We start from the raw sequence: 19615 nt of genomic DNA, 5'->3' as shown, positions 1-19615 counted from the left end.
CTTTCTCCCCTCCCATGAGCCCTGTCGCGGCCCAGGAGCCAAGGACTGCAGGGCATGGGCACGGGCACAGCTGGTCTCTAATGTGTCTTTATTGACCCGTCACGCTGGGAACGTGCTGCTGCGTTAATTGGCCGCGATGGTCTGGTCGATCCAGGCCCTGAGCTTGGTGACGCGGGCGTAAACGCCGGGCGTGGAGGGGGAGCAGGTGCTGCTTCCCCAGGAGACGATCCCCACCAGGGTCCAGGCGCCGTCCTTCTGGCACACCAGGGGGCCGCCGGAGTCGCCCTGCAAGGAGAAGCAGCAGCAGCAGGTTGGGGGGGCGTCTCCTTCTAGGGGGTCGCAAAGCGAGGGGGACCTGCTCATCCACCGGCTGTTCCCCGAATGCAAACGAGTCTGCACTTGTCTGGATGGGGCCCTGTGTATCCACTGCGGGTCCCAGGGCTGGGGAGAGCTATGGGGAGCGGGGATCGCGGGCAGAGAAACAAGGGGTGTCGTAGGGAGACTGGCCCTTTAAGAGAGAAGAGGCCCATGCCCCCTGTGACTGGTCAGCTGCCTCCCGGGTGGGCTTAAGAAAGGGGCCGGGGGAGGACAAGGAGAGAGGTAGGGGGCAGAGGTAGATCACATCACAGAGAGGGTGGGACTAGCTAAAGGTGCAAGCCATTGTTGGGGAGAACGGCCCAGAGCTGGGGAGCCCAGTGGAGTTTTGGGAGCTGTTGTGCTGAGACCCCTAGGAACAAGGGGAAGAACCGGGCTGGTTAGGGGGCACTGAGCCTGAACCAAGAGGATTGGTGCTGGATGGGGGATCTAGGGTAGGACTGCAAGCGAAAAGACCCGTGCAGTGGGATACCACGGGGAGCCCTCTCCCAGGAGACCAGACTGGGGGCTCCAGGGGAAGAGTGAATCTGGGGGCCCTCAGGGGCATGGCTGGAGAGTAGAGCCTGGAGCAGGGGCAAAGAGCTGGGAACAGGCTGGATACGCTCCTTGGAAAGCAGTTGTGACTGTCCTTCGGGGGTTTGGGCAGACCAGTTTTACCATGAGGGTTCTGCATGTTCCTGAACGTGTACACGAATACACCATGCCTGGAGGTAGGTCTTGAACTGCACAGTGAGACACTGTATTCCTGTCTAGGGGCGATGGAAGGGGAAACTGAGGCAGATGTCCCAATTGTGCAGAAGCCTGGCTGCATGGAGCCAGGGGTGGACAAAGGAGGGCTATGTAGACAGCTGTAGGGATGGGGTTACAGACAGGCAGGGATAGCTGAAGGGGGAGGTGGCCAGAAGGACAGTCGTCTGGGTGGTGGCTGTGGTGAAGTGGGAATTTTCTAGGCTATTTTTAGGAAGCTGGTGTGTGCCTCAGTTTCCCCACTTTGCTGCATTGTTACCCAGTGGGGTGGAAAAGAACTGTTTGTTCTCAAGGCAGGTGAAGAGACAAGTGGTACTAGCTATCTGGGCCTGAGTCCCCATATCAATGGGGTGTCTGAGAAGACAACAGGAAACTCAATCACAGGGCTCTGACAGCCAGTGAATAAGGGATTGCCCGTCTCTGGCAGGGAAGCTGGGCAAGGATACCCGGCTGCCAAACCCCGGCCTGGAAGGCATAAGAGAAGAACTGGCTGCTAGAAGGAGTCAGGCCTCTTGTCTGGAGGTGAGGTGCCGCCCGAACAGTGGGGGTCCCTGCATCTGGGCAGGGTGCTGGCACAGTGGGCCTCGCGGTGTGAGGCAGGGGAGCTGAAGGCCAGCCTAAGGAAGCGGTGAGGCCGTGCTCTAACCCGGAGGGAGAGTGAGACCCCCGGAGGTCTGGCACATTGCAGGGGTTCTCTCTAGAGACTGGTGTAAAGTGGGGGCCACAGCATGGCCCCTGGGGATCTGTGCCAGCACTAGGAGCGATGTGTGGCCAGACAGGTGGACACGGGGCCGCGGCGCTGCAGAGCTGGGTACCATGCAGGAGGAGGCTCCAGCAGCGCCCGCGCAGATCATGACGTCCGCGATCCTGAAGCCCCAGTAGGTCTTGCACTGCGTGTTGGTCAGCAGGGGCAGGGCCACCTGCTGCAGCTTGTCTGGGGTGTTCTGAGCTGGAAAACAAAGGCAGGCAGGAGACGGCGTCAGCTGGGCACCATGGGGCAGCTCCCGATCCCTGGCACTACAGCCCCATGGCCTCGCCTGGCACTGGGACCCCAACAGAGAGGGAGGGGCCTGGAGAGCTCCCCCCGGGGCCCCTCTGCAGAGAAAAGGCCCCAGCTGCCCCTGCCCTCCTGGGGCACGCACAGGGTAGCTGTGCCCGTCAGGTGGGGACCCCTGGGGGGGCCTTCCAGCCAAGTTTTCTGGGTTTGGCCTGGGACAGGGAGAGAGACAGGACCTGGAACTCTAGCCGGAAGGGGCAGAAGGCTGCCCAGAGCTGGGGGTCCTGAGCAGGGCCCCCTTTCCTAGTGCAGTATGTGCCCGGGAAGGTCAGGGGGCGGGGGACTGAGGTGAGGGGATGGCAGTCAGATCAGTTGGCTAAGTTGAGTTCCCCTTGGCACTCCAGGAGTCTGTCCTCCAAGCGGCCAGAGCGGTGCAGAGACCCGGAGACTTTACCCTTGGGATCAGTCAGGCCCCAGCCCGTGGTCACGCAGGTCAGGCCTCCGGGGAAGTCATCGGTAGCCTCGGGCAGACACACGGGGGACACGCGGGCTGTCAGCTTGGCTGGGGAGGCCAGCTTCAGCAGGGTGATGTCATTCTTCACGGTTAACATGCTGAAACTGGGGTTCTTGAAAACCTGCCACAGGAGACAGTGGAGTCTAGACCACATCCAGCACCTGTCGGAGACCCCACCGAAATCTCATCCACCCCACAGCAGGACCCATGTAGGCCGCATCCACCCCACTCCAGCCGGACTCCCCAGAGACCGCGACCACCCCCTGCAGGACCCTGAGGAGCTCTGCGCGTGAGACATGGCCCAGGCTGACCTGTGAGTGTACCAGGGGTTGAGGTGGGCACGAAGGCTCACTGGGGGCCCGGTGTCCCAGGCCCATGGAGGGAGGATGTGTGCAGCCCCCGAGGGGACCCTGTGCCGGCCAGCCCCCTACCTGGGCGATCTGCAGGACTTGCACATCCTCGGCCGGAGAGCCTTGGTCAAATTCCCCCAGAACCACACGGTCACTGGTGCTGCAGGGGGAAGAAAAGGAAGCCCCGAGTATAGGGAATGGTGGGGCAGGCCTGGCTCCCTGCAGCACCTTCTGTCCCCTCCCCCAGGCACTGCCCAGGCCTGGTGCGGGGGGATCTATGCCCAGGAAGCGTGGCAGGGGTATGGCAGGGCAGTGGGAGCCCCTGGAGCTGGCTTAGGCTCTGGGGATTGCAGGGCTGAAACAAGCAGCTGGGGACGTGTGCCCTGAGCGGAGCTCCCTTCATCAGGACACTGATGCCTGGGCCCCATCCCCAGCAGTATCTGCCAGGACAGCTCAGTGCAGGTGGCACATCCATCCCCTCTGCGTCCCCTCGCCCACCTGTCCAACGCTAGTGCCTGGTTCTTGCAGGGTTGCCAGGCGTCCGTTTTTTTACTGGAACGCCCGGTTGAAAAGGGACCCTGGTGACTCTGGTCTGCACCGCTGACTGACCTGTTAAAAGTCTGGTCGGTGGCGCAGCAGAGCTAAGGCAGGCTCCCTGCCTGACCTGGTACCATATGGCTCCCAGATGCGGCAACATGTCCCGCGGCCCCTAGGCGCAGGGGCAATCAGGGAAGCTCTGGGATCCACAGCCAATGGGAGCTGCAGGGGCGGTGCCTGCAGGCTTGGGCAACGCGCCTCAGTCTAGTCTGACTGCTTCTGGGAGCAGCATGGAGCCACTGCCAGGGCAAGCAGGAACCCTGCCTTGGCCCCGCTGCACCACCGACTGGAGCCGCCTGAGGTAAGCGCTGCTGAACCCGACCCCTGAACCCCCTCCTGCACCGCGAACCCCTTGCCCCAGGTTAGAACCCCCTCCTGCACCCTAACTGCCTCCAAGACCCTACACCCCTCACCTGCACCCCAACCCTCTGCCCCAGCCCTGAGCCCCCTCCAGGAGCCCACAGCCCCACCTGCATCACAACCCCCTCCCCCAGCCTGGAGCCCCTCGTGCACCACAAACCCCTCTTACCAAGCCCCACCCCAGAGCTCGCACCCTCAGCCAGAGCCCTCCCATACCCCAGCCCCCTACCCCAGCTCGGTGAAAGTGAGTTAGGGTGGGAGAGAGCGAGCGACTGAGGGAGGGGGGCTGGAGTGAGAAGGCTCAGGGCCTCGGGAAAGGGGCAAGGAAGTTCGGTTTTGTGCAATTAGAAAGTTCGTAAACCTAGGGCCTTGGCGCCCCGTGGCTCCCACCTAGGTTCCTACCTGACTCTGCAGTGGGCAGCCGTGACCACCCAGTTCTCGCTAATCAGGGAGCCGCCGCAGAAATGGAAGCCGGTGTTGTCCTGTGGGGAGGGGGAGAGCAGGCAGTGTTTGAGCTGGCCTACCATGGCCACGTGCCAGGAACCCCCGCTGCTGTCTGGAGGGGGCTGCCAGGAACTAAGGGAGGGGAATCGGGGCCAGAGCATCAAAATAAGGGGGAGCAGCTGGCTGAGACCCATCCCTGGGAAGCAGGCGCCCCTTCCTAGCAGCCAGTGCCCTCTGCCCCCTTTGCCAGGCTCTGCCAGACACAGATTGCAGCAGGGGCAGGCCTGCCCCACCTCGCAGGGATCTCTGCCGAGCCTGTGTGCTTGGAAGGGAGCCAGGGTGTGCGATGCCCGGCAGGGGCTGGGAGTGGCAGGAGAGAAGGGAACTTGGGGCAGGGGAAGGGTTCCCACCAGATCCTGGGTGCTGGAGCTGAGGGGCTCTGGGAGCAGGGCTGGGGGAAGGGTCCTGGCAGGTGCCCTTGGAGTGGCAGAGAGGCAAGGTCAGTTCATCCCATTATCTTGGGCAGCGCTGCCCCTGTCGGGTAACAGGCCCTTGTTCCACAGTAGAGCAGGCACCGACGGGGGGCAGGGAGGCTGGGAATCCATCTACACACTGGAGCCAATCTAAGCAGCTAGGGACAGCCAGTGCTGCTGGGAAACGCACACAGAACGTGGAGGCTGGTGCTGCAGGGAGCAGCTGGGGGCCCAGATGCCAAGATGATGGGCATGGATGGGAATCTGGGAGGCAGTGACCATGAGTTGGTTGAGTTCAGGATCCTGACACAGGGAAGAAAGGTAAGCAGCACGATACGGACCCTGGACTTCAGGAAAGCAGACTTCGACTCCCTCAGGGAACGGATGGCCAGGATCCCCTGGGGGACTAACTTGAAGGGGAAAGGAGTCCAGGAGAGCTGGCTGTATTTCAAGGAATCCCTGTTGAGGTTACAGGGACAAACCATCCCGATGAGTCGAAAGAATAGTAAATATGGCAGGCGACCAGCTTGGCTTAATGGTGAAATCTTAGCGGATCTTAAACATAAAAAGGAAGCTTACAAGAAGTGGAAGGTTGGACATATGACCAGGGAAGAGTATAAAAATATTGCTCGGGCATGTAGGAATGTTATCAGGAGGGCCAAATCGCACCTGGAGCTGCAGCTAGCCAGAGATGTCAAGAGTAACAAGAAGGGTTTCTTCAGGTATGTTGGCAACAAGAAGAAAGCCAAGGAATGTGTGGGCCCCTTACTGAATGAGGGAGGCAACCTAGTGACAGAGGATGTGGAAAAAGCTAATGTACTCAATGCTTTTTTTGCCTCTGTTTTCACTAACAAGGTTAGCTCCCAGACTGCTACGCTGGGCATCACAAAATGGGGAAGAGATGGACAGCCCTCTGTGGAGATAGAGGTGGTTAGGGACTATTTAGAAAAGCTGGACGTGCACAAGTCCATGGGGCCGGACGAGTTGCACCCGAGAGTGCTGAAGGAACTGGCGGCTGTGATTGCAGAGCCATTGGCCATTATCTTTGAAAACTCGTGGCGAACTGGGGAAGTCCCGGATGACTGGAAAAAGGCTAATGTAGTGCCAATCTTTAAAAAAGGGAAGAAGGAGGATCCTGGGAACTACAGGCCAGTCAGCCTCACTTCAGTCCCTGGAAAAATCATGGAGCAGGTCCTCAAAGAATCAATCCTGAAGCACTTGCATGAGAGGAAAGTGATCAGGAACAGCCAGCATGGATTCACCAAGGGAAGGTCATGCCTGACTAATCTAATTGCCTTTTATGATGAGATTACTGGTTCTGTGGATGAAGGGAAAGCAGTGGATGTATTGTTTCTTGACTTTAGCAAAGCTTTTGACACGGTCTCCCACAGTATTCTTGTCAGCAAGTTAAGGAAGTATGGGCTGGATGAATGCACTACAAGGTGGGTAGAAAGCTGGCTAGATTGTCGGGCTCAACGGGTAGTTATCAATGGCTCCATGTCTAGTTGGCAGCCGGTATCAAGTGGAGTGCCCCAAGGGTCGGTCCTGGGGCCGGTTTTGTTCAATATCTTCATAAATGATCTGGAGGATGGTGTGGATTGCACTCTCAGCAAATTTGCGGATGATACTAAACTGGGAGGAGTGGTAGATACGCTGGAGGGGAGGGATAGGATACAGAAAGACCTAGACAAATTGGAGGATTGGGCCAAAAGAAATCTGATGAGGTTCAATAAGGATAAGTGCAGGGTCCTGCACTTAGGACGGAAGAACCCAATGCACAGCTACAGACTAGGGACCGAATGGCTAGGCAGCAGTTCTGCGGAAAAGGACCTAGGGGTGACAGTGGACGAGAAGCTGGATATGAGTCAGCAGTGTGCCCTTGTTGCCAAGAAGGCCAATGGCATTTTGGGATGTATAAGTAGGGGCATAGCGAGCAGATCGAGGGACGTGATCGTTCCCCTCTATTCGACATTGGTGAGGCCTCATCTGGAGTACTGTGTCCAGTTTTGGGCCCCACACTTCAAGAAGGATGTGGATAAATTGGAGAGAGTCCAGCGAAGGGCAACAAAAATGATTAGGGGTCTGGAACACATGAGTTATGAGGAGAGGCTGAGGGAGCTGGGATTGTTTAGCCTGCAGAAGAGAAGAATGAGGGGGGATTTGATAGCTGCTTTCAACTACCTGAAAGGGGGTTCCAAAGAGGATGGCTCTAGACTGTTCTCAATGGTATCAGATGACAGAACGAGGAGTAATGGTCTCAAGCTGCAGTGGGGGAGGTTTAGATTGGATATTAGGAAAAGCTTTTTCACTAAGAGGGTGGTGAAACACTGGAATGCGTTACCTAGGGAGGTGGTAGAATCTCCTTCCTTAGAGGTTTTTAAGGTCAGGCTTGACAAAGCCCTGGCTGGGATGATTTAACTGGGAATTGGTCCTGCTTCGAGCAGGGGGTTGGACTAGATGACCTTCTGGGGTCCCTTCCAACCCTTATATTCTATGATTCTATGTGCTGGCCCTGTCAGATGAATCCCCAGTAGCACTGAGACACTGCCTAGCTGCCCTGGGACACCATGAAATCACATCCCCACCTCCCCGGGTTCTCTAAGGGCCAGGCCCCTCCTGCCTTTCCCCCCAGCTTTGCTCCCCACGGGGGTCCCTGCCTGGCCGAAGGGGTTGCTGGGCTCTCACCTGCAGGGAGACCTGCCAGGGCCAGGATCCAGGAACCGCCGTCTCGCCGTTCACGATTCGTGCATAACCGCTGATGACAGGTTGGATGGCAGGGAGGCCGCAGCCTGCAGGAGGGAAGGAGAGGAGTTGACCACAGCTCCTGGTGTCCAGTGGGGAGGGAGCACAGCGCTAGGGCCCAGGCTGCTCCGTGGGGCACCCCAGCAGTGGGGCAGTAGCTGGGGGATCGGTCAGTGGCTGGGGGACCTTGCTACAGCCATGGGCATGCACTGCCCACTCCAATTCACCTGGGGGCATCCGCCAGGGCTGTACTGCCACCATGGGGGGAGGATGGACTGGGGGGGCCCCGAGCGCTGTCAAGCACAGCATGGCATTGGCCGCATCCATCTGCCCCATCAGCAGTGTCTCTCCAGCCGCGGGAGTAGCGACAGGGCTGGGGCCACCGTCACCTTCGTCTTCTCGGGAGCTCCCTGTGGCAGAGAGACCCTTCCCGGCTCTGGGCCTTCCAGCCCCTGCTGGCAGTCGAAGGAGGCCGGGTGGCACTTACCATGGGCAGCGCCCAGGAAGGCGAGGCAGGGCAGGAGCCAGAGGAAAGCCATTCTGCTTCTTACATGGGTCGTGGAGACCAAGCAGGGTCAGCAGCCCTTTATATACTCTTGCCAGGAGGCAGCTCAGAAAGGGACAGGAGCCAATTTTCCACCCTGCTGTCCTTGGGGAGATAAGCTGGCAGCCCCAAAGGAGCCGTGGGCAGAGCACCAGGGGTCAGGCTGGCTGGGGGCAGGGCTTGGGACCGCAGCAGCTGCTGTCTGGAGGAGTGTGGGGAGCCAGAGAGCCGATGGACATAGGCCTGGGAGCAGGGAGCCCGTGGGAATCAGTGACCCTCTGTCCTCAAGGGAGTGACAACCCCGGGAGATCCGGGTGCCAGGCAGCCAGGGCCTTGCCTCGCAGTGTGGGGTGCACACTGCCCCTCCCCACTGAGGTGTTAGTGATGAGCAAATTGTTCTGCCGTACAGTTGGCACTGCCTAATCCTCCCAGCACCATGCGTTTTGAGCCAGCACCCTCCAGTGGCCCCCACCCCAGCCAGATGGGCCACTGCAGAGCAGGGACTAGCCCCAGGGTCCTTTAGTGTGTCCGGGATGTAGCTGCATGGAGAACCCAGGAGTCCTGAGCCCTGGTCCCTGCAGTTGCCCCGCCCACTTCAGTGCATATTGTCATGATGTTGTGGGAATAACAGCCCCATTTATACCTGTTATTCCCTCTCTCCTTGCGCTTCTTGTGGTGCGGTTTCCTTCAGAGCACCTTTGCTTTGACAGCCCTGTCCTGGACCTCGCACTGGCTGGTTGTGCTGTCCCAGGGCAGGGGCTGGGGTGCAGCCCAAGACCTCCATCTGCCAGCCCATCTCAGGGTTTCTTTGTTCTGGGTCCCCCAGAGAACTGGTTTTCGGGCCGAGCTGCTGACCCTGGAGGGGGATTGCCCAGCCCAGTCCTGCAGGAATGGGCACTTGGGGCCAGAGGGTGGGCGTTGGGGTCATGGGGGTGCTGGTGCTGCATGCGAGGAAGTGGAAAGCGGCTGCTTGTGCCCGAGGCTAAACTGAGCGGGTATTAGCAGGGCGTATGATTAGCCAGATGCCAGCCCAGGCCTGGCTTTAACCCCTTGACAGTCTCTAGTGTCCGTCCCCAGGAGGTGTAGGGCTGAGCCCTTGGTGTGGCAGATGCCAACCTAGCAAGTGCTGAGACAGGCTGATTCCCCCACCAGGCACCAGGGACAGCTCTGGTTTCCACAACATGGGAGATTGCCAAGGGGCAGAGGAGAGGCTGCCCCCGTGTGAGGAGAGGGCCCCAACAAGGTTGTGTCACCTCCAGAGAAGAGCTGGAGGGGATTTGGCTAAGTGGCTCAGAGTTGAGGAAAAACAATGAGGAGTCTGCTGGCACCTTAAAGATTTATTTGGGCATAAGCTTTCATGGGTAAAAAAACCACTTCTTCAGATGCATGGAGTGAAAATGACAGATCCAGGCATAGATAGATACTGGCACATGAAGAGAAGGGAGGTACCTCACCAGTGGAGAACCCATGCGGACAGGGTCAATTCAGTCCACTCCCAATAATTGATGAGGAAGGTGTCAATTCCAAGAGAGGGGAAATTGCTTAGGCCCAAATAAATTTGTTAGTCTTTAAGGTGCCACCGTAATCCTCATTGTTTTTATGGATACAGACAAACGCGACTACCCCTATGATACTTGACATCATGCAGAGTTGAGGGAATCAAGAAGGCTCGTAGGTGCCCAACTCCCATGGGAAGAGGCGCCTAATTCCCATTGTGAATGCCACCTTTGATCTTTTCTTAGGCCCGGAGATGGTGGCAGCGGCTGCTGCCCCTTTTAGCCAGGAAGTGAGGCCTGGCCGGTCGCTGCAGGAGGAAGAGGAAGGGAGGATGCACATCACGAGTTTCTTTGGCTAGTTGCTCACAAAGAATGGCCTTGGCCCAGGGTGGCTGGCCTGGATCCTACTGGGATCTGGGAAGTGGGTGGGCGAAAGCCCGCCCACTGCTAAAGGACCCCCCCCCAGCCTAAGGGGAGGATCCACAGGACCCGAAAATCAAATGATTCCGGGGGACAACTAATGAAATAACAGGGACAGGAGTGTGGTCAAAGGGTCAAACGAAGGGAACCGGAAGGGGACACCGAGCAGAGAACCCTGGACAGCGCCCACTGCTCCTCAAAGGCATCAAGGGAGTCAGTGGAAGCCGCCCAGAGGAACTTTGCCCGGAGGCGTGAACAGACGGAGGATTGGAAATAGGTCCCGCAGTCACAGGAGACCCTGGCTGGCCTGGATAGAAGGCAGGTTCAGCGCCCCTGTGCCAGGACCCGTGCCCCGCCCCTTTGGTCAGTTCAGAGGGCAGGGCAGCACTTGGCACTGCAAGGGCTTAGGGAGACAGAGATAAAGGCCATCTCTGAGGGGCGGGCTGAAGGCAGCAGAGGGGTGGGCTGGACAGAGGCAGGGATGTAGCAGAGCAGGCTACCCCACCCCCCTTCCATGTCTCTATGGTGGACAGCTGGAGCCAGAGGACCTGCGCAGGGGAACTGATCTCCCAGCAGAGAGGCTGGGAGGGTCCCGCTGGAGGAGCACGCTGGTACGCCAGGGGAAGGGATGGCAGGGACAGAAGAGGACTGAGGAAGAGCCTGAGTGTGGTGGAAGATGCTGGCATGTGGCATGTGCTGTGTCATGGAATTACGGGGACTCCAGCAGAGGGAAATTGAGGTAGGGACAGCTTGCCCACACCACAAGAGAGCCCTCTGTTGGTGGCTGCCCTGCTACAGCACACACAGTCCTGCTCCCCTGGGCACAGTAGGATTGAATGACAGCAAGCACTAGCTCAGACATCCCCAAGTCTGCAACTCCAGCAAGCTCTGTGCCCAGGAAAACCCCATCCAGCTGCTTCCTCTCAGGTCCATACTCCCAGCTCACGAAAGTTTATGCTCAAATAAATTGGTTAGTCTCTAAGGTGCCACAAGTCCTCCTTTTGTTTTTGCAGAGCTGTAGCTCACGAAAGCTCATGCTCAAATAAATTGGTTAGTCTCTAAGGTGCCACAAGTACTCCTTTTGTTTTTGCAAATACAGACTAACATGACTGCTACTCTGAAATATTATGTATAGTGCCAATAAAAATAAATAATACTTTATGCCATTTATAATCGACCTGTGGAACTCATTGCTACAGGACATCATGGCGTTAAGGGCCGAGTCTGGATTTCCAAAGTGCTGATTAATCTCCTTACTGGGATCAAGGTGTTTAGCTGGGATGCATGTGCAGGGTCACCCTGTTTATGACTTGAGAACATACTCTGATTATCAGAGGGAGTCAGGGGGTAATAGCTTCACAACTGGCCAGGTGCATTGTGGACGGTGCTCAGCTTTTTCCGAAGCATTGGGGTTGGGCCCAGCTGGAGTCAGGCCACTGAGCTGGAAGGACCCCCATCAGAGTGGGGGTGGCCCATCTGAACCTTCACCTGCTCCCAGGTGGGTTATTTCCTTCAGATGAGTATTTCTCATGTATTCAGAGAACCTTCATCAGCATCTGCCATGAAAGGGCCAGTAGAGAGGCTGGGGCAGTGTTTCCATAGCAGGAGGGAATCATGTCTCCTCTAGAAGGGCTGAGATGCATTACAGCAGTGGTTCTCAACCAGGCGTGCATGTACGCCTGGAGGTACACAGAGGTCTTCCATGGGGGTACATCAACTCATCTAGATATTTGCCTAGTTTTACAGCAGGCTACATAAAAACACTAGGGAAGTCAGTACAAACTAGAATTTCATACAATGACTCTTCTACTGCTCTATATACTATACAGTGAAATGTAAGGATTATATTTTAATTGATTCATTGGTGCCGACTTTTCAAACTGCTGGGGGGTGCTCGACCCCTGGCTCTGCCCCAGGCACCGCCCCCCACTCCACCCCTTCCCCTAAGGCCTCACCCCCATCCTGCCTCTTTCTGCCCCCACCCCGCATCTTCCCTCCCAGTTCTGCCCCCGCCTTGGAGCTCATGGTGTCCCCACTCCTCCCCCCTCCCTCCCAGCCTCCCAGAACACTACAAAACAGCTGTTTGTGGCAGGTGGGAGGCGCTGGGAGGGAGCGGGGGCACTGATCTAGGGGCCCGCCGGCAGGGGGGAGGTGCTGGGGGGAACTGATGCGGGGCTGCCAGTGGGTGTTCCGCACCCACTGTTTTTTCCCCATGCGTGTTCCAACCACAGAGCACCCACAGAGTCAGTTCCTATGAATTGATTTATTAGGGCTAGTGTCCCTAGCCTGTGTTTGCCAGAAGCTGGGAATGGCCGACAGGGCATGGATCACTTGGTGATTAAGAACATAAGAATGGCCAGACTGGGTCAGACCAAAGGTCCATCCAGCCCAGTATCCTGTCTGCTGACAGTGGCCAGTGCCAGGTGCCCCAGAGGGAATGAACAGGATGGGTAATCATCAAGTGATCCATCCCGTCACCCAATCCCAGCTTCTGGCAAACAGAGGCTAAGGACACCATCCCTGCCCATCCTGGCTAATAGCCATTGATGGACCTGTCCTCCATGAATCTATCTAGCTCCCTTTTGAACCCCCTTATAGTCTTGGCCTTCACAACACCCTCTGGCAAGGAGTTCCAGAGGTTGACAGCGTGTTGTGTGGAAAAAAAACTTTCTTTTGTTTGTTTTAAACCTGCTACCTATTAATTTCATTTGGTGGCCCCTTGTTCTTGTGTTATGAGGAGTAAATAACACTTCCTTATTTACTTTCTCCACACCAGTCATGATTTTATAGACCTCTATCATATCCCCCTTAGTCGCCTCTTTTCTAAGCTGAAAAGTCCCAGTCTTATTAATCTCTCCTCATACGGAAGCTGTTCTATACCCCTAATCATTTTCTGAACCTTCCAATATACCTTTTTTGAGATGGGGCGATCACATCTGCACGCAGTATTCAAGATGTGGGCGTACCGTGGATTTATACAGAGGCAATAGGATATTTTCTGTCTTATTATCTCACTCTTTCTCGATGATTCCCAACATTCTGTTCACTTTTTTGACGGCCACTGCACATTGAATGGATGTTTTCAGAGAACTCCCCACAGTGATGCCAGGATCTCTTCCATGAGTGGACCATGCAAAGGCAACCCAGAGAAGGTGGAGAGGACAAATGCAACTGATGAACATGCACAGACTGGAGCTGACCGAACAGGGAGGAGATGGAGGGAAAGTCTTGAAAGCATCAGTTGGCAGCTGAGTCGGTAACTGGCGGCAGCATCCGAGCACACTGCGGGGCATTCACTGAGGAGCCCTGGAGCTGAGAAGAGCAGCTGAGGGTCCTCCTGCTGCCCTATTGCTCAGCCTATTACCCACTTGTGTCCGGGTCAGGGTGCTGCCCATCCCCCGTGCTTATCAGAAACCTTCTGGCACCTGCCACAGGTGTGCTGGCTGGCCAGGGAAAGCCCCACACCCCACTCTGAGGGCGCTCTGGTGAGCTGAACAGGCGCCGAGGAAAGCCACCCAGCCTCTGGATGGGGGCAGAAGTGCAAAGGGTCTGTTGACTGTGGGTTGGGGAGAGCCAAATATCTCTGCGCAGGGGACTCCCCAGCTCAGGGCAAGGTTTAAGCCCAGCTAAGAACTGGCTGCAGAATTGTTAGGGTTTGGGTGCTGCACACTTTACTCCTGGCGGAATTCTGTGCCTGAAAATTCTGCACCCAATATTTTAAAATTCAGCATATTTTATTTGTCAAAATAGCACAATATAATATATAATGTAATATAATCACCCCAGTTTCAATTATTTTGGTGATTTATTTCAAAATACTTGTCAGCAAGTATGCCTGGAACAATCCAGACAACGAAAATTATTCAGGAAATGTTTTTTGTCAAATAGATTCCTCACTAGGCATATTAATATGTAACTTTGAGTAATTCATTTAAACTACAGAACAGGAACGTATTTCCTGCCCCTTCAGAAGCAGTGCAAAGGCTTGGGGGAGCCAGGGGTAATGGAGGATCAGGAAGGAGCCTGGGAGTGAACCTGGAGGGTTGTTGGGTGTGGGTGGGAGAAATATGAAACAGATTTGGGTGGGGGGGGGGCAGGGAGGGATTGTTAGGGAGCCTCCCCCATGCAGACCCTGGCTGACCCCTAGCCTCTCCCATTCAGTCAGGCACATCTGCCCCTTTCCCCATATGTTCCTGCACCCCTTCCCCATCTGTCCCTGCATCCCCTCCTACCATCCCCATGTGTACCTGCACCCCCTTTCCCCGTTCCCATGTGTCTCTGTGCCCCCACTCAGTCACCTGCCTTCCCCCATGTGTCCCTGCACTCCCTGCCCCATCTCCATGTGTCCCTGCCCGCTCCCCCCTGTACCCACGCCTCCACTGCCATTCAGCCCCTGCTGCAAGTCTGGCACCTGGGAGCGCCTACTCAGTTCTAGCACCACAGTGGTCCCTGGTGGGCAAAAGGCGGAACTGCAGCAACTTTCCGGCAGAATTTATTTTCTGTAAAGAAACAGGCTGCGTGGGACATTAATTACGTGTGTGCGCAGTGGCGCAGAATTCCCCCAGAAGTAACACTTGCCGCCAGCAAGGCACGGTGCGCGAGGAGAGGCCGGGTCACAGGGTGACTGGTAAAACACCATTTGGATGGTAAACCAAAGAAGCAGCCCACTGAGCATTAGGACAGCTTTCGCAGAGCCCTGGGCATTGTGTTCTCCCCTCTGCACAGCCTGCAGGATGCTGAGTGGGGAAGGGAAGCATGCATCATGCACTGCAGGACGTGGTGCCTGGCTCCCTGGGGTTGTCACTCCCCTGAGGGCAGAGGGTCGCAGACTCCCACGGGCTCTCTGCTCCCAGGTCTTGGCCCTCTGGCTCCCATGCAGCTCCCTGGCTCCCCACACTCCTCCAGGGAGCAGCTGCTGTGGTCCCAGCTCCTGGCCCAAGCCCTGCCCCCAGGCCAGCCTGCCCCTTGGAACTCTGCCCATGGCCCCTCAGGGATGCCCAGCTTATCTCCCCAATGGCCCCAGACAGCAGGGTGAAAAACTGGCTCCTGTCTCTTTCTTAGCTGCCACCTCCCCAGAGCTGCCCCTGGCAGGAGTATAAAAAGGGCTGCTGACCCTGCTTGGTCTCCACGACCCATGTAAGAAGCAGAATGGCTTTCCTCTGGCTCCTGCCCTGCCTCGCCTTCCTGGGCGCTGCCCATGGTAAGTGCCACCCAGCCTCCTTCGACTGCCAGCAGGGGCTGGAAGGCCCAGAGCCGGGGAAGGGTCTCTCTGCCACAGGGAGCTCCCGAGAAGACGCAGGTGACGGTGGCCCCAGCCCTGTCACTACTCCCGCGGCTGGAGAGACACTGCTGATGGCGCAGATGGATGCGGCCAATGCCATGCTGTGCTTGACAGCGCTCGGGGCCCCCCCAGTCCATCCTCCCCCCCATGGTGGCAGTACAGCCCTGGCCCTGGCCCTGGGGGACGCCCCCAGGTGAACTGGAGTGGGCAGTGCATGCCCATGGCTGTAGCAAGGTCCCCCAGCCACTGACCGATCCCCCAGCTACTGCCCCACTGCTGGGGTGCCCCATGGAGCAGCCTGGGCCCTAGCGCTGTGCTCCCTCCCAGCTGGACACCAGGAGCTGTGGTCAACTCCTCTCCTTCCCTCCTGCAGGCTGCGGCCTCCCTGCCATCCAACCTGTCATCAGCGGTTATGCACGAATCGTGAACGGCGAGACGGCGGTTCCTGGATCCTGGCCCTGGCAGGTCTCCCTGCAGGTGAGAGCCCAGCAACCCCTTCGGCCAGGCAGGGACCCCCGTGGGGAGCAAAGCTGGGGGGAAAGGCAGGAGGGGCCTGGCCCTTAGAGAACCCGGGGAGGTGGGGGATGTGATTTCATGGTGTCCCAGGGCAGCTAGGCAGTGTCTCAGTGCTACTGGGGATTCATCTGACAGGGCCTGCACATGCCCATCACCTTGGCATCTGGGCCCCCAGCTGCTCCCTGCAGCACCCGCCTCCACGTTCTGTGTGCGTTTCCCAGCAGCACTGGCTGTCCCTAGCTGCTTAGATTGGCTCCAGTGTGTAGATGGATTCCCAGCCTCCCTGCCCCCCGTCGGTGCCTGCTCTACTGTGGAACAAGGGCCTGTTACCCGACAGGGGCAGCGCTGCCCAAGATAGTGGGATGAACTGACCTTGCCTCTCTGCCACTCCAAGGGCACCTGCCAGGACCCTTCCCCCAGCCCTGCTCCCAGAGCCCCTCAGCTCCAGCACCCAGGATCTGGTGGGAACCCTTCCCCTGCCCCGAGTTCCCTTCTCTCCTGCCGCTCCCAGCCCCTGCCGGGCATCGCACACCCTGGCTCCCTTCTAAGCACACAGGCTCGGCAGAGATCCCTGCGGGGTGGGGCAGGCCTGCTGCTGCTGCAATCTGTGTCTGGCAGAGCCTGGCAAAGGGGGCAGAGGGCACTGGCTGCTAGGAAGGGGCGCCTGCTTCCCAGGGATGGGTCTCAGCCAGCTGCTCCCCCTTATTTTGATGCTCTGGCCCCAGTTCCCCTCCCCTGGTTCCCAGCAGCTCCCGCCAGGCAGACTTGGGGGGTACCCAGCACACAGCTGTTGTGGGCTGGCTCAGTCACCACCCGCCCTCCCTCTCCCCGCAGGACAACACCAGCTTCCATTTCTGTGGCGGCTCCCTGATCAGCGAGAACTGGGTGGTCACCACTGCCCACTGCAGCGTCAGGTAGGAACCAGGGCAGGAACTGCGGAGCACCATGGTCCTAGCACTAGAGTTGGACAGGCGGGCAAGGGGACGCAGAGGGGATGGATGTGCCACCTGCACTGAGCTGTCCAGGCAGATACTGCTGGGGATGGGGCCCAGGCATCAGTGTCCTGACACAGGGAACTCCTCTCGGGTAGCATGTCCCTGGCTGCTTCCTTCAGCCCTGCAATCCCCTGCCCGGCTGCCCAGGCCCTGAGCCTACCTCTAGCCATCCCTCCCTCCCTGCCTGCCTGTCACCCCATCCCTGCATCTGTCCATGCAGCCCCCCTTGATCTAACCAGGGATCTATGCATCCCTCCCTCCCTTCCTTTAGGCTCCCCTTTCCCTGCCCGCAATCCCCGCTCCCCATAGCTCTCCCGAGCCCTGGGACCCACAGTGGATACACAGGGCTCCATCCAGACAAGCGCAGACTCGTTTGCATTCGGGGAACAGCCGGTGGATGAGCAGGTCCCCCTCGCTTTGCGACCCCCTAGAAGGAGACGCCCCCCCAACCTGCTGCTTCTCCTTGCAGGGTGACTCCGGTGGCCCCCTGGTGTGCCAGCAGGACGGTGCCTGGACCCTGGTGGGGATCGTCTCCTGGGGAAGCAGCACCTGCTCCCCCTCCACGCCCAGCGTTTACACCTGCGTCACCAAGCTCAGGGCCTGGATCGACCAGACCATCGCGGCCTATTAATGCAGCAGCACGTTCCCAGTGTGACGGGTCAATAAAGACACATTAGAGACCAGCTGTGCCCATACCCTGCAGTCCTTGGCTCCTGGGCTGCGACAGGGCTCATGTGGTGGATGGGGTACAATCGAAACCAAAGGCACAGGGTGTCTGGTCTTCTCCAGTCTATCTGCATCCCCTGGTGGGATCATGCACATGGCTACGTACTGCAGCGCATGGTACCATCCCGTAGCATCGACAGATCATCTAGTCCAGCCCCCTGCGCAGAGGCAGGCCCAAGTAAACCTAGATCAGCCCTGACAGGGGTTTGTCCCACCTGTTCTTAAACCTCTCATGACAGATTCCATAGCTTCCCTTGGAACTTACCTACCCTGAGAGTTAGAAAGTTTTTCCTCACATCAAACCTACATCTCCCTTGCTGCAGATAAAGTCCCTTAGGTCTTGTCCTTTGACACAGCAAATAATTGATCTTTCTAACAGCCCTGAACATGTTTGAAGACTTACCAGGTACCTCCTCAGCCATCTTTTCTCCAGACTAAACATGCCCATGGCTGACCAGGTTTAACCTTTCCTCACAGGGCAGGTTTTCTAAACTTTTGATCCATTTTGTTGCTGTTCTCTGGACTCTCAATTTGTCCACATCTTCCCTAAAGTGCGGTGCCCAGAACTGGACATTGGGGGCCTCCCCAGTGCTGAGCAGAATGGGACAATGACCTCCTATGCCTTACACACAACACTCCTTTTAATACACCCCAGAGCCATATTAGCCTTTTTCACAGATATGTCACGTTGCTGAACCCTGCTCAGTTTGTGGCGCATTGTAACCTCCAGCCCCTCTCAGCAGTGCTGCTGCCAGCCAGTTATCCCCAGGTTGTAGCTGGACACGGGCTGCAGTTTGACATTAACTCGTCCACTTTGCAGGAGTGGTGGCACAAATCACACAGGTGCTGCCCACCCTCCAGTGCCTCCCCATCATTCCTTTTGAAGGAGAAACTGGGAAGAAATCCGTGTACATCTCAGCCCAGCGTACCACGGGCCATGCTCCAGCCACACCCACGTGAGGGCAGAAGCATGGAAGGCGCAGTAACGAGAGGTGTGCTTGGCCATGGGGATGCTCACACCTGAGCTAGGCTATGCCGGGTGCAGATAACCTGGGAGAACTGTGCAGTGAAGACACAGTCTGGCAGTGCCAGTCTGCTAGCAGGCTGGACAGGTCCTAGTAGTTCAAAGTCCCCACCCAATAGAATTCAGCAGCCAAGCCGTCCCTCTGGGCTTGCCTAGCTGGGGAGCAAAGAACCCCTCCAGCCATGGCTCCTCAATACCCTTCTTCTTTGAGCCGGCAGCAGGGGCTGCAACCCAGCGTGACAGTGCAAAGCTGTCCTCTCGGTGTTTGCTGGCAAGGCCGGGCCCAGGTTTGTTCCAGCAGCAGCGTGGCACTTTCCATAGACCCTCTCTCGGAAACTTGATTAATTGTGCGAGTGGAGCCCCAGGGGGCCCAGACCTGGTCCCACACATGGCTGGACTGGACTCCCAACCACGTTGCTGAGCACAGCCCCAGCTTCTCACTGAAGTGCCAGGCCGCGCCGGGGGTGTGGCAGCCAGTACGCCCTGTGCCAGCTCCTTGGGTGCCCCGGCTGGTACACGCCGTGTCAGCCGTTCAGCGTGCGCTGATCACTGGGGAAGGGTCTCACGCATTTACACAACCTGCACTTCCACCTGCACTGATCCCCCCGGACCCCCACAGTTGCCAGCCAAGATCGGCCCAAGAGGTTGGACGCTGTGACTGCAGAGGATCTTCTGCTCTCACTGCAGGAGTTGCCCCATTCTGTGGCCTCGGGGCTGTGAGGCCCCGCAGGTTAGAGCGTGGGGCTGATGGTCCCTGGGGGGCCAACACTCAGCAGCGCCGGCAGAGTCACCAGACACAGGCTGCTGGCGTTCTGGGGCCAAGCACCACGGGCTGCGTGAGGGGCAGTGTGCTGGGGGCCCTGCCAGCGAGGGGCATTACTGAAGCTTGGTGTCGATGCAGCTAGGCGACCCTAGATGGCTGCCATGGCAGACCCTGCTTCTTTGCCTGGCTCTGGTCCCTGGCTTCTGACCCTGCCTCTGGCCCCACCGGCTAGGCTGGACCCCCACGCCCTG

General features: G+C 57.8%; 2 protein-coding genes across 7 annotated transcripts; one reads left to right on the top strand and one right to left on the bottom strand.

Annotated features, from left to right (window-relative positions):
- Positions 1 to 69: 69 nt before the first annotated feature.
- Positions 70 to 8203, bottom strand: LOC125620877 (chymotrypsinogen 2). The gene is made up of 7 exons (XM_048817105.2): positions 8087 to 8203; positions 7543 to 7646; positions 4343 to 4422; positions 3065 to 3143; positions 2574 to 2754; positions 1938 to 2071; positions 70 to 285 (listed from the first exon to the last, which is right to left on the bottom strand). Exons 1-7 carry the CDS (start codon positions 8136 to 8138, stop codon positions 124 to 126), a joined length of 792 nt encoding a protein of 263 aa, XP_048673062.2. The 5' UTR covers positions 8139 to 8203; the 3' UTR covers positions 70 to 123.
- Positions 232 to 17534, top strand: LOC125620880 (chymotrypsinogen 2). 6 transcript variants are annotated; one of them, XM_048817112.2, is made up of 8 exons: positions 320 to 1085; positions 2764 to 2946; positions 3669 to 3881; positions 13146 to 13315; positions 15121 to 15259; positions 15714 to 15817; positions 16691 to 16770; positions 17321 to 17534. In XM_048817112.2, exons 5-8 carry the CDS (start codon positions 15208 to 15210, stop codon positions 17526 to 17528), a joined length of 444 nt encoding a protein of 147 aa, XP_048673069.1. In that variant the 5' UTR covers positions 320 to 1085; positions 2764 to 2946; positions 3669 to 3881; positions 13146 to 13315; positions 15121 to 15207; the 3' UTR covers positions 17529 to 17534. The 6 variants fall into 6 exon arrangements, with proteins under 6 accessions (XP_048673074.1, XP_048673069.1, XP_048673071.1 ...); XM_048817114.2 differs by lacking the exon at positions 3669 to 3881; XM_048817113.2 differs by lacking the exon at positions 13146 to 13315.
- The last annotated feature ends 2081 nt before the right edge of the window (positions 17535 to 19615 follow it).

This window comes from Caretta caretta, chromosome 12 (assembly GCF_965140235.1).
Source record: "Caretta caretta isolate rCarCar2 chromosome 12, rCarCar1.hap1, whole genome shotgun sequence".
Lineage (NCBI taxonomy): Eukaryota > Metazoa > Chordata > Testudines > Cheloniidae > Caretta > Caretta caretta.
The sequence above is the reverse complement of the archived record's forward strand: the minus strand, read 5'-3'. Positions and strand labels throughout refer to the sequence as shown.